General features: G+C 30.3%; 1 protein-coding gene across 3 annotated transcripts in view; it reads right to left on the bottom strand.

The window, feature by feature from the left end:
* SYCP2 (synaptonemal complex protein 2) overlaps nt 1-14111 on the bottom strand; it is a 96747-nt gene that overhangs the window by 55531 nt on the left and 27105 nt on the right. For 2 of the 3 annotated variants that reach the window (XM_074288731.1, XM_074288732.1), the window contains 8 exons: nt 11973-12128; nt 6851-6944; nt 6362-6531; nt 4767-4842; nt 4413-4470; nt 3843-3976; nt 3264-3727; nt 2223-2350 (listed from right to left, as the gene is read on the bottom strand). In XM_074288731.1, the coding sequence (XP_074144832.1) occupies nt 2223-2350; nt 3264-3727; nt 3843-3976; nt 4413-4470; nt 4767-4842; nt 6362-6531; nt 6851-6944; nt 11973-12128 (1280 nt within the window). The remainder of the gene's footprint in view (nt 1-2222; nt 2351-3263; nt 3728-3842; nt 3977-4412; nt 4471-4766; nt 4843-6361; nt 6532-6850; nt 6945-11972; nt 12129-14111) is intronic. The other variant, XM_074288730.1, reaches the window with a different exon arrangement.

A 14111-nucleotide genomic window follows, 5' to 3' on the forward strand; every position in this document is an offset into this window, starting at 1 on the left:
CATTTTATATTACATAATATCAAATAATATCAAAATAGATGTGACTTGATTATTTAAGATCACAACACACACACACACACACACACACACACACACACACACACAAACTAAAAAGAACCAGATCATATTTTTATAGCTTTGGTTAAAGGGAGAATTTTTAACCAAAGAATAAATATGTTTATAAAAGAAAAAATAATTTCAAATACAAGAAATGGAAAAGTTTTTGCATGTACAAAATTAATGCAACTAGAAAAAGAGAAGATACTAACTCGGGAAATATCTTTGCAGCAAATATCTTTGATAAGTCTCACATGACAAAATCTAGAAAGAGATCAATAAGCATTTATGCACTTATTCAGGTAATGCACTAAATGCTAAGAAAAGCAAAGGAAAATTAAATCGCTGATCTTATAGAGTTTAAAATTTTAATAGGGATGACAATAAGCATATTATATATATATATATATATATATGTATACATATATACACACATATGTATATATATATATATACATAACATGTATTTATTTAATGAAAAGTAATATCAAAGGTAAAGGCAAGTAACTGTAGAGGAAATTGAATAAGACTTTCTACAGAAAGTGGGATTTAAACTGAGTCTTAAGGAAAGCTAGAGAAACCAATAAGTAGATATGAAGAACAGCATTGCTTGGAGACAACTAGTACAAAGTAGTAAGATGAAAGATGAAGTAATTTCCCCTAGAAAAAGAGGGGACTAAATTACTAGCTGTGGAGATCAGGAAAGTCCTCCCATAAAATGTGGCGTACAGGAAATCAACATAAATACACAGGACGTAAAGGAATTTCTCAGTGCATAAGATATCAAAGGATATAAACAGTTCTCAAAAGAATTGTTATTAACACCATAAAAAGATTAATAAGTGTAATAGAGTAGAGGACTAATAGAAGAGGCAGAGGAACCTGTTTATACAAAGGTATTATGAAATAAAACTAGGAGGAACCCTGCTCCCCCATGTGGAACGTAGTTATTTTATAGTTAGTTCTAATCCCTACATGATGGGGAGGGAGGGAAAGAGGGAGGAAAGAGGAAGAAGAAGAGAAAGAGAGAAGAAGATAGGGAAATGAAGCTAATCTGAAAAAAGGAAGTCATTAGCAGCTAGGGGGACTAGGAAATACCATTATAAAGTCTTCTTTGAGAGGAATATTAAAGGGAACCTGGGAAACTAAGAGGCAAAAGGTGGCAGATGGTGGAGACAATATGCTTACATTTATGCTTTATTTCTTTTTAAATTTTATTTTTTCAATTAGCAAAGATCTTTTCTCTAAGATGCATGTTTTAGAAAAATTACTTTGACAATGGGACACATGTTTGGAAGGGGGAAAGACTTGAAGAAGGGGAATGGTTAAAAGGCTTTTCAAGGTTTAGAAGGCTAGACAAGAGGTGATGAAAGACTTAGGGTTGTCCGTAGCTGAGTAAAGGAAATAATAAAAATGTTTGTGAAGATAAAAATTAAATGATTTTTCAATAGAATGAATATTGGAAGAATAAGGATTTGAGAATGATAATTTGTAGACCTACATGCCTAGAAAAATGGCAGTACCCTAGAAAATACTAATGGAATTTGGAATAAGAATGAGTTTAGCAGGAAGTATAATGAGTAGTTTTGTATATGTTGAATTTGAGATGCATAGAGGACATCTAGTTTGAGATTTCTAGGAAGCAGCAGTAAATACATGGGTAAAAAAAATCAGCAAAAGAGACTAATGAAAATTATTTGTTTTCAATTCTCTGAAGGCTATTTGGGTGAAAAAAAATAGAGTAGATAATTTTTATTTGGCCCATGAAGAACTAATAATAAAGGATATACATTAAAAAGACAGATTTTTTTGGCTTGATATCAAGCACATTTTTAATAATTAATATTGTTCAGAAGTAGAATGGACCAACTTAAAAAGTAATAAGTAGCTTGGATGATTACTTATGCTGGGAATTATATAAAAGGGATTTATAATTAAAGAATGGAAAGAACAAGATAAAACCCAAAGTTCCTATCTGCTCTGGGATTCTATAAATAAATTCTATAAATCCTCCCTTCTACATATTTTTCAAAATAGGCAACTAATCTTAGGAAGCTTTTATTCTAATTTGTAGAACATTTTAGATAAATAAAAATATTCTTAAAATAACTACTCTTAAAAGTATAAACAAATTACTTCAAATGAAAAATTTATCAACAACATACCTTTCATTCAAAGATTCTCTAAATTTTCTTGAAAAATTTAAATCATCCTTTTGTTTGTATCTCTTATTAATTTGATTGATCAATGATTCTGCTGCATCAGTAATATGTTTTCCTTTTGTCTTTTCTTTCTGAAATAGTTCATCAAGTAATTTAAAAGTCTATTTACTTAATAAAATACATGTTAAATTAAAACAAATGAAAAAATTCAAAAAGAGAAGATTTATTCAATCATATTTATACTAAAATGAGAAAATATCTTATATATTTGGGTTATTGTGTATTCAAACAAATGAGAAAGAAATAGATACAAAAAGTTACAAAAAATTCAAACATTTTGATCCACTGGTTCAAAGTGGTTAAAGACAGAAAAGTTCCCATTATAACAACACATAGCAGTACTTATGGTAGCATGCAAGCAAGTACGTGCTTATGTACAAGTGTGCACACACATATATGCACAAGAAACAAGATAAAGTAAGTACTTACTGAGTGGGGAATGGTTAACCAAATCATTGAATTTTTATTGTATTGAATTTTATTGTATCACAAGAAATGAGGAATTAAAAAACAAAAAAACGACAAAACCTCTGACACATAAACATGATGAAATATTGTACCACAAAATGGGCATATATGTGGAATTCAAAGAAACATGAGAAAACATTAAATTGATGTATAAAATACACAGAATCTGGAACAGCTAAATGGTGTAGTGCACAGAGCACCAGCCCTGAAGTCAGGAGGTCCTGAGTTCAAATCTGTTCAATTACACTTAACACTCCAGTTCTGTGACCCTGAACAAGTAGTCACTTAATCCCAATTACCTCAGCAAAATAAATAAAATATTAAGGTCTATTTGGGAAAATTTCTGAAAGGAAATGGAAGTTCAGGAGGTGGTCTTAAAGGTTGAAATTAACTGATTTTAGAAAAATACCCACATTTAACAAAAATGAAAAATCTGAAATAATTGAATCAGGATATTTTGAAACTATTATAATGAATACATAGAAATATGAAAATCAGAATACTTTGATAGCTCACCTTTCTATTTGTTTCTAGGTCACAAGATCTACTTTCAGATGTCATTCCTTTGACAGGCCTTCTATTGCTTTTGGCATTCATTCCAGAAGAAATGGTTTTATCACAACAATCATTATTTAGTTCTTTTGCCAGAACCAATTTCTTGGTGTATATTAAAGATTTTTCAATAGTCCTATTTAAAAGAACTGATTTAAAGGTTTCAGATTCAATATGCCAGTCATTTTCCTTGTTTTCTTCAATAGTTTTCTGACCCAAACTGATAGAATTTAGTGGTTGTCTTCTGTTTGTTTCACAAGTTTCCACTTCTGTTTTCTTCTTTTTGCTATATTCCACATCTCCTTTTCTTTTCTGATTTAAATCTAAAATCTGATTTAGATTTTCTGATACCGTATTTTTTTCTAGTGCAATACTTTCAGATATTGATGAAGGAGAGGACTTGTTATTGACTCTTTCACTAAGAAAGTCTAGTAGGGTGGGGAAAGAAAAAAATTAAATATGTTTTTATTTTATTTACTAAGTTATAACATTAATATTTCAGTTATTATTATACAACAATCCACATTATTATGTAAATCTAACCTTGATTAAATGTTTCTTCCGGTGATGTATCTGCACTCTCTTTACTAGAAATTTTAATATTTGTTACAGGTGACCAGCAAGTCCATTTTAAGAGGACGTTATTTTCATAACTGTTGTCCAAAACACCAGGCAATCTGTAAAGATAATTTCATTTGGTGCTAAACAAGAAAACACTAATATTTAATTTTATTTAAATATGAATGAACACTAATAAAATTAGATAATCTTGATTTTACACTGTGTTTAATTATAGAATTGACCAAGTTAGACAGCCTCTTACTATATAACATGGGTCACTTGTCATTACTTTTTATGACTTCAAATATTCAAGTAAGATAAGATTTTGCTTTCTAAGCTACAGAATTATTAATTTTATAAGAAATCAAGTGAATCTGATATTCCTTACTCACAATATTAACAGTATTCTGTTTTATGAAACTCATTTCTCTTTAGCCCATATTGTAGCATTAAGGAATATTTGTTCTTAACTATTAATCTATTATGCCCTTGTAAAATGATGCCCAGGTAATTTCCATTTTTAAGAGTTTGACAAATTCTCTTAATACTTACAATGTTTTTTCTATTTTCCCAAATGATTGTGAATCAGGAATGATATCTACATCTCCATCTAAATAAAACACAAATTATTTTTTCTCTTCAGTGAGACATAGTCCTCTGGGAGAACCTGTTTTCTTAATGAAACTTTTAAGTACTTTTCAGGTAAAAATTCTGTTTCATTTTCTTTGGCATTTTCCAACATGACTACCAAAATTCTGAGTATACAGATTGTAATGCAAACCACTCCTCTCCCCTCCCTATCTTTTTTGTTACCAATAGTGGTGAAAATACGAACAAGAATAGGAGGTAGCATAAAGGGGGTAAATGATTAAAAAGAATCATTTAAATTGATTTAAAGGTACTTACTAGAATTTTGTTTCCCTAACATATCGCTATTCTCATCACTTTCTACCATTTCGAAGGCCTCAGCAGCAGTGACTAGCTATAAGACAAGAGGATCTATTAAAATATAATCTTTATACCCTTCATTATTATTAAAAATCTTAGCAAATTAGGAAATTATGATTTTGAAAATAGTAAAACTTGTAAAAACAATTGCCTTGGGAGTGGAGGGAGGGCGGGGATAATTTGGAAAAATGAATAAAATAAATAAATAAATATATATATATATATATATATATATATATATATATGAGGATCAGAAAAAAAAAAAACAACAATTGCCTTTAATGAGGGATGTTCATGTTTGTTTCATAAAATGTTTGAAACTCTATTGTAGAAAACAAACTAATTTTCTTAACTTCAATAAAGAAGTGTGACAAAGGGAGCCATAAGATTTTACAGATGGTTTTCTAAACACTGTCTTGTATACTTTATTTTAATAGGGAAACATGAGCTGTTACCCCATCTTGAAAATATGACAAGAATATAGATATTTATGAACAATGACATACTTAAAAATTCTGTATTTCAGATAAAATCTCTCAGGCTCTAGCATTCAAAGCTACTTTTCCATTGTCATTTCCCATAATAAATATAGTTGAAATTATATATTTTAAGTAGATGCCTTAATAATGAATTAATATTACTTTTCAATATATTAAAAATAACACTGATAAAATTTTACTTTTGAGTAAATAAGACTATACCCTAAAACCATAGTAATGAAGAGTATGTGTTTGAATATACTAATTGAAACAAGTACACTGAAAAGTCCTAATACTCTACTTAAAATAAATAAATAATTTACTGTTTTCTAAAATAAATTAAATTTCTATATATGGAAAAGATTATATATAAAACTATACACACACACACATACACACACACACACACACATATATATAAAATACGTACGTATGTGTAGCTATGTATATGTATGTGAATATGTTTTTATATTAAAGCATATACAAATATGTACATATTTATATATTATAAATATATATATATACATATATATATATAAACAGGTAAAATGTTATTTTCAAACTTCTAATATAATCAGTTACTTTTTCTATACTATTAATCAACCAACAAGAATTTTTCAATTCCCTACTATGTGGGATATGAAGACAAAAACAAATAGTTCCTGTCCTCAGGGAACTTACATTCTACAAGGAGATATGAAAATATATGCACATATAAAAAAAGATATAGAAAACTTTCTAAGGGAGGATGCTCTAGAATTTCCCTTTTTTAGATCAGATAAGGTCTAATATGTGCGAATTGTGCTATGAAGGAAATGAAATTTTAAGAGGTAGAGATAGGAAAGATATACATTTTAAGGCATGAAGGTAGGGATTTGGGAAATTGGGTCTCTTTTTGAGGCCAGTATATCTGGATTTTAGAGCATGGGAAAGTAATTAACTTATAGCAATGCTGGAAAGGTCAGTTGGGCCAAGTTATGATGACCTTTGAATATTAAAAATAGCTTATATTTTATTCTTGAGATAATAGGGCACTAGTAATATTTACTGAAGAGAGCAGAGATATGATCAGACCTGAGATTTAGGAAAATCACTTTGGTAGCTATGTGAATTCCTTCCTTCAACTGAACCTGGAAGAGATGTAGTATTTTTCAATCCCTTTTCTTTTACTTTGTAAATACTAGGTGGTTCAGCAGAGTTCACCATTTTCAAAGGTGGTTTAACTCGTCGTGTTTGAGGTGTTGCTAAAATACAGAATAAGATTTTTATTAGTTTCTGATATTACTGACATGTTTATAAATTTAGAAACATATATATATATATATATATATATATATATAAACACAAGTAGGAATATATTCCCTCCATCTAGGTAAGTTTTATAAAAGTTATGAATATATAGATTCATGCCTATATTCAAAAAAATACTAACTTTTGGAGTTTTCATCCTATAATAAAAACATTTGTTATACATAATTAATTTTCTTCTTAAGAAAAACTAACAATATCCACTTGAAATATTTCTAATAATAACAGTGCATATTGTAAATTTTAACAACTTACATGTTTTAGCTAATAAGGTCTTCAAAGTCAGTTTATCTGTACCAGGAATAACCATTGATGCTTCTGACATTTTTCTTTTAACAGGAGTTTTCATCTTAAATAATGAAAAAACAAATGTTATACACAGGCTCTTTCCAAATGAAAATACCTCATAATTATAACACACATAAATGACACCAATATAGATACTTATGAACAATAACATACTTGTAAATTTTGTAATTCAGGTAATTTTTTTTGTTTTTACATAGCTGTTTAACATTATATAAATACAATCAAAACTTTGGAATCATGTTTTACAGAATACTAATAAATATTAGGTTCACAATAATCCAAAATTATACAACATGTTAAAGAATGTTACTTAACTTCTCTAGGAATTTAGATGCTGTATCACTTGGTGCATATGTTTAATATTGACATTACTTCATTATGTGTGGTATCCTTTAGTAAGATGTAGTTTCCTTCCTTATCTCTTTTAATTAGATCTATTTTTGCTTTTACTTCTGAGATTTGGACTATTTTTTTTTTACTTCAGCTGAAGCAAAATAGATTCTGCTCCTGCCTTTTACCTCTGTATGAATCTCTCTGCTTCAAATGTGTTTCTTGTTAACAAATTATTGCATGATTCTGGCTTTTAATCCAGGCTTCTATATGCTCCCATTTTATGGAAGAGTTTATTCCATTCACAGTTAAAATTACTAACTATATTTCCCTCCATCCTTTATTCCCTCAAAGTTATACTTTTCTCTTTCCTTTCCCCTTTTTTCTCATCAGTGCTTTGCTTTTTACTACCACCTCCTTTAATCTGCCCTCCCGTTTTTCAGCCCCTTTCTTATTCCTTTCCCCTTCAATTTGTTCTCCCTACAATTAGCCTCCCTCTTTCCTTTCCTTTTTCCCCTATTTCCCCACAAGGAGGAACAAGTTTCTATCAAACTAAATATGTCTGATATTCTCTTTGAGTCAAATCCAATGAGATTAAGGTTCAAACAATGCTCATTCTCCCCCCTTCTTTCCCTCAACTGTAATAGATCTTTTTTGCCTCTTTACCCCATTTTACCTCTTCTTTCTTCTTCCAGTATTCTCTTTCCACCTCTAGTTTCTTTTTTTATAACATCCCAATAAAATCAAAATATACCTATACCCTCTAAGTATGCCTTCTAACAAAGATATAATTCTCATGTAGGTATGTAAACATTTTAACCTTTAAAAAATTTTTTTCCTTCCCTTTTTAGCTTTTTAGGCTTCTTTTTGAGTTCTGTATTTGAAAATCAAATCTTCTGTTCATCTTTGGTTTTTTCATTAAAAACCATTGAAAATTCCGTATTTCATTGAATGTCCATCTTTTTCCCTGGAAGATAATGCTTGGTTTTGCTAGGTAATTGATTCTTAGTTGCAGTCCAAATTGCTTTGCCCTCCATAATATATTTCAAGACCTTCAATCCTTTAAAGTGGAAACTGATACATCCTAGATAATCTTATTGTGGCTCCTCGATATTTGAATTATTTCTTTCTGGCTGCTTGTAGTATTTTTTCTTTGATCTTTTAATTTTAAAATTAAAACTCTGAAAAGGTATATACTGACAGCAGAGTGTCACTTACTCAGCAGACAGTTAAGCATTAAATACTCATGATTCTCTACTTAAGCCCATACTTAGTGTGATGTAATGATGTAATCACTCTAATTTAGCACCTACTTAGTGTGATGTGGTGATGTAATGGCTCTCCTAACAGTTGGTGCATGCTCAGTGTGTTGTAGTGATATAATTCTATTGAGGTATTTAAGGGCTGAGAGAACTGGGAGTCTCAGACACAGAGAGAGAGAGAAGACTCAAGACTCTGGACTCCATCTTTTACTGGCCTCATGGTGGTTCTCCTGCCTTCATCACTTCTCCACCTAAAGATCCAGAGATTTTCCAGAAACCTAAATTGGACAATACAGTTCTACTCTCTTCATTCAATATCAGTTATTGTCAATCTTTCCAGGAATTTTCTGAAATCAGCCTGCTCATCATTTTTTATAGAACAATAATATTCACATACAATAACAATTTAGCCATTCCCATATTGACAGACACCAACTTAATTTCGAATTCCTTGCCACCACAAAGAGTTGCTACCTACATTTTTGCACATAGGAGTCTTTTCCCCTCTTTTATGATCTCATATTAGTAACTATTACTGTTGGATCAAGTTTGTACACAGTTTGATAGCCCTTTGGGCATAATTTTAAATTATTGTATAGATTGGCCAGATCAGTTCACAACTCTACCTACAATGCATTAATGTCCCAGTTTTCCATTACCCCCTCCAATATTTATCATTATCTCTTCCTGTCATATTAGGCACTCTGATAGGTTTTAATTTGCATTTCTCTAATAAATAATTAAAAGTTAAGTTCAAATGCCATGAATTATAAGAGAGACCTTTCCCACTATTAGTGCTTTTCTATAATTATTTTTTTGGTATATATTTTATATTTACACACACACACACACACACACACACAAAAACACACACACATATATTGCTTCTATCAATAACAATATCAGTTCTTTGAGGCTGTTTTGTTCTTGAATTTGTAATTAAGACAATGCCTAATATATAAACAGATGGTTAAAAAATGATTATTAAATTGTAATCAATGACTAAGGTGGATCTGTATATGATGCCCCTATTTCAAGATGCTCTGGACTATCTTTGACACCATTTTTCAGTGTCAAACCTGTGCAAAGAATACTATCAAAAGCCAATGGCATAAGAAGATAAATAGAAGATGGCCTTTATTTGACCAGTTGGATTCTACTAATTTAAGCCCATGCTCCAAAGGATTTAGGAGGTTCCTTATCACTTTTCAATAGCTCATAGAAAGTTTTGGTGACATAAAATACTTAGAATTTACACACACACATAGAATATCTCATTATATTTAGAAAATCATTGGAAGAGTAAAAAAGATTAAACAGAAGACAAAGGAATATAGCTGTTAATTAGTACATGCAGACGCTATAGACTCAAGATATAGAACAGTCATTTTTACATATTGATTTTACATATATGCACACATACAAATGTAGATGTATGTACACACATATGCATACATACATATATGTATGGGTCACCAATAGGTCCCAGGCCAATCCCAATTTGGTTATTGTTTGGGTCCTGATTGACTCAGATTGAATGTAAATACCAATCATTTCTGCTTTGGACAGAAATCCTGAGGGTCTTCCCCTTCAAGATTCATTCATTCATATTTTTTGTTTTTGGACTGGGTGAAAGAGGAGATTCTTGGCATCAATTGCTACCTACCCTTAAACACTGAAAGGGTGTGACCTTAGTCAAACTGAGGCCCATTGAAGATCTTAGCTTAAAAAAGCCAAGGTCTCCCATTTCATATAGGGCCATCTCCAGTTGACTTGATCTGTCTTGCCACTGGACCCAAATGGCTGTGGAGGGGAACGTGAGGCAGATCACTTTGCACAGCTCTTTCATTTAAATCCAATTTATTTACATGTCATGGCATGACCTCCCTGATTTCATGGTCCTCTTTGAGAACGAAGGACAAACAACAATTGTGTGAACATATATTTGTTATAAGGATTTTTTTTTCCTTTTTACCTCTCAGTAGGGGTAGTAATGACTGAGATAAAAAATGCTTACTAATGAAAAATTTTAATTTAATTTTTAAAAGATGAATAATGAAATCTAAAGAATTTCTAGTCATAGGAAAAACTGCTCTAAAACATTACTGATTAAGGAAATGAAAATTTAAAACAACCATGAGTTATCATTTTGCACCTACCAGATTGGCCAAAATGACCAAAGGATAAAAAGCAATAAATGCTGGAGGGGATGTGGAAAAACACTAATTCATTCTTCATAGAATTTTGAACTGATCCAGCTGCGTATGCCCTTTGGCCTAGCAATACCACTACTAAATCTATTTCCGAAGATGATTAAGGAAAAAGGAAAAGAACTCAAATGTTCTAAAATGTTTATGGATCTCTTTGTGGTGGTAAGGAACTGGAAATTGCAGGGATGCTCATCAACTGTGGAACAGCTGAACAAGTTGTGGTAAAAGACTATGACAGAATACTATTAATTCTGTAAGAAATTTTGAGCTCATTGATCTTGAAAGATCAGGGAAAGATCTGAATGGAATAATGAAGAGAGAAATGAGAAGAATCCAGAGAATATTGCATATATTAACAGCAATTTTGTTTTAAGAACGGCTTTGAGTAAGTTATTTTGACTATTATAAATATGCAAAATACATATATACATATATGTATAACTATAAAGAACCTATGAAGAAAGCTATCTGCATCCAAAGAAGAAATAGAAGTATGAGTAAAATAATTTTATATATACACACATACACACAGATTTGTTTGCATATAACAATAGCCATCTTTAGAATGAGATGGAAGGATAGAAAAAAATTTACATGATAATTTTATTGTATATTTGAAAGGAATGGCAAGTTATGCTTGTTTTATGTACAATCATCTTTCTTTATTATGCTATGTCATGAAAATGCTTATTTTATTAATAAATATGTATTAACATAAAAAATGCTGGATCTGTATTTTGTATTTATAACCCCAGTACTTGACACAAAGAAAATAAAATTAAAACTGAGAGTTGCTGGATTACAGTTTGCCAATATAGTCCAAAGAGAAATAATTATATTAGTTGATAACCTAGTACATGTCATGGGACCATGAGTTACATTTTATATGTTGTATTGCTTTCTCATAGTGTTATAACAGGGATTAAAAACAAAAGCTTTCCTATACCATCACTATTCTGGCACTTATAAACCATCTATTTGAGTATAAAAACAACTTTTTTCCCCTACAATCATGGCAATCACCTTAACTTTATGTTGTTTACAAATAAAGATTTTAGGAAAAATAAATGAAAGTATAGTATACCCAGTTGCAAAAAAATTAGCAAGAGACTTTCATTTTAACAAGATCAGAAAAGAACTCTGGAAAATCTGATATATATATATAATTAGAACATTTTAAAACACAATTTGAAAGAATATTATTTCTAATCTAACACACAAGAGTAACTTGGTCAATGGTAGTTTTATGAACATTAGTATTTATACCTGTCTTACTTGAAAATGAGTATTTCTACTGTCCTGTTGATTAGCATTATGAATCATATCTTTTTCATTTACAGAAAATTGTTGTTTAGGTTTTTCATCCACATTAAAAAAATTTTCTGTTTTGGCAGGTGAACTTTGACTTTCTGGCACTAGAATCTGTTCAGAAAATTTGGGGAAAAATAAGGCGTATAGTTAAATTTGCAAACGTTCATTTAACATACAAATTCAGATATGGCTTCATACATATTTATAAACTGATTGTTTTACATTCCTATCCTGCCAATTTTCTTATAGTCCTACTTCTTATCACAGAAACATAAACAATGGTAAACAATATCAAGCTGCCTGTAAATAACATAATTAGCTTGACATTTGCATTGAATTTGTCAACAAAATCTATTGATAATTTCAGTAGAAAGATGAAATAAACAAATTATTTGTATTTTTCTATATTAAACATCAGATTTCTTCTTCTTCCCTTTCAACTGATTGTTCTGTCATTATATAGTAACTGTATCAGAACCTCCTGTAGATACAGATCATAAGGAAAACCATAACAAAAAGGCAGGGGGATGAGGAAGAAATTCAGTGTTAAAAGAAGTGTTTAAAATCTCATTGATGTAAGCAACTTGGTAATTGCTTTTTTGTTTTGTTGTGGTAAACTATTCAAATCCCTATATGAATAGCAAACTCCCATCACAAAGTGTATCTTTTCCTTAAAGACCTATAGTGATGACTAATTACTTCTCAAGAAAGTTTATTTCTCTTTTGGACATCTCTAACTTGTTTGGAAGGATTTTTTTGTTTTGTTTTGTTTTACTCAGATGGAATTACAATTTACTTCTCTGAAACTTCTGTTCACTACTGCTGATTCTGTTGTCTCAATCCAAGCAAAGCCAAGTCTAATCCTTCTGAAATACTGCAGGATTTCAAATACTTGAAGATAACATAAAATGTCCTGACCACCACCCAAGTCTTCTCTTTCCATGGTTTAGGATTTCCTAGGTCTTCCATTCCATTCCTTAATAGCCAAGTCATTTGAATACAACACTTAAAATATGGTGTTACCAAAGGCTCCCTTGTTTTGAATTTTCATTCCATTAAATGAAGACTGACAGCCTTCCACATCACATTGTTGAATCATCTTGAGTTTGTTATCAAACTCCCTGATTTTCTTTCACTCAAAATCTGTTTGTACCTATTTATTTCTTTAACCATTTAACATGTACAAAACTGCATCAACAGTTTTATTATACTGCTTTTTTGTTATGTCACTAACATCTTTGAGTTTTATGTCCCAATTTAATTTTTCTCCAAAATCCTGTTGTTTTGTTTTGTTTTTTTCTTTTTTGGACCATTTTGCACAGAATAGTACTTTTGGGGAAATCATCACATTATAGCAGAAATGACAAGTATTTGTACTACTTATTTTGACCTCTGAAAATAAAATGGAAAGTTATTGAGAGGAAAATGCCCTATAGCAATAAAGCCCTACATATTATGATTACAATCAACATCCTTGAGTTAATCCACCAAGAATTTCTCTCCAATTTGATACTGATATATTAATCCTTACTCTTTGTTTATAATCACTCAACTACTTTTGATTCAACCACCTGTACTATCTTTCAGCCGACAGATTTCATCTTATTTGTATTTTAAAGTTTTTATAGACATAATTAGTTGTTTCATACTGTCACATGAAGTCTTTGGTCTCTTATAAGATCTTTTAAAACTTAAAATGATATGGTCCACTTAGTCATTATTTTATGGTAAATTTATTATCTTAATACCTTAATTGTCTATTATTCTTTCCCCAATATAAGGAGTAACTGTTCAGTGAAGGTATAAAACTGTGCTTAACTAGATTTGCTACAATTTTATTCCATCTAAACTTTCCTGGGTATTTATTTTTACTTTTAGATTCCAAATGAAAAGACTGTGTTATTAAAAGAGATTGAAGAGAGATTTGAGGCTAAAAAGGAGAAAGAAATTATAAAGATATTCTGGAAGGCTTTGGTATTATAGAGACCTCCATAGACTAAATTTGCAGAAATGAAATTTCAATGTACTTGAAAAAAATCTAAAGATGATATCTAGTTAAAAGAAAAGGATGCCTTTATCTGGAAGATTCAATAT

Source organism: Sminthopsis crassicaudata, chromosome 2 (assembly GCF_048593235.1).
Source record: "Sminthopsis crassicaudata isolate SCR6 chromosome 2, ASM4859323v1, whole genome shotgun sequence".
In the NCBI taxonomy this organism is placed as follows: domain Eukaryota; kingdom Metazoa; phylum Chordata; class Mammalia; order Dasyuromorphia; family Dasyuridae; genus Sminthopsis; species Sminthopsis crassicaudata.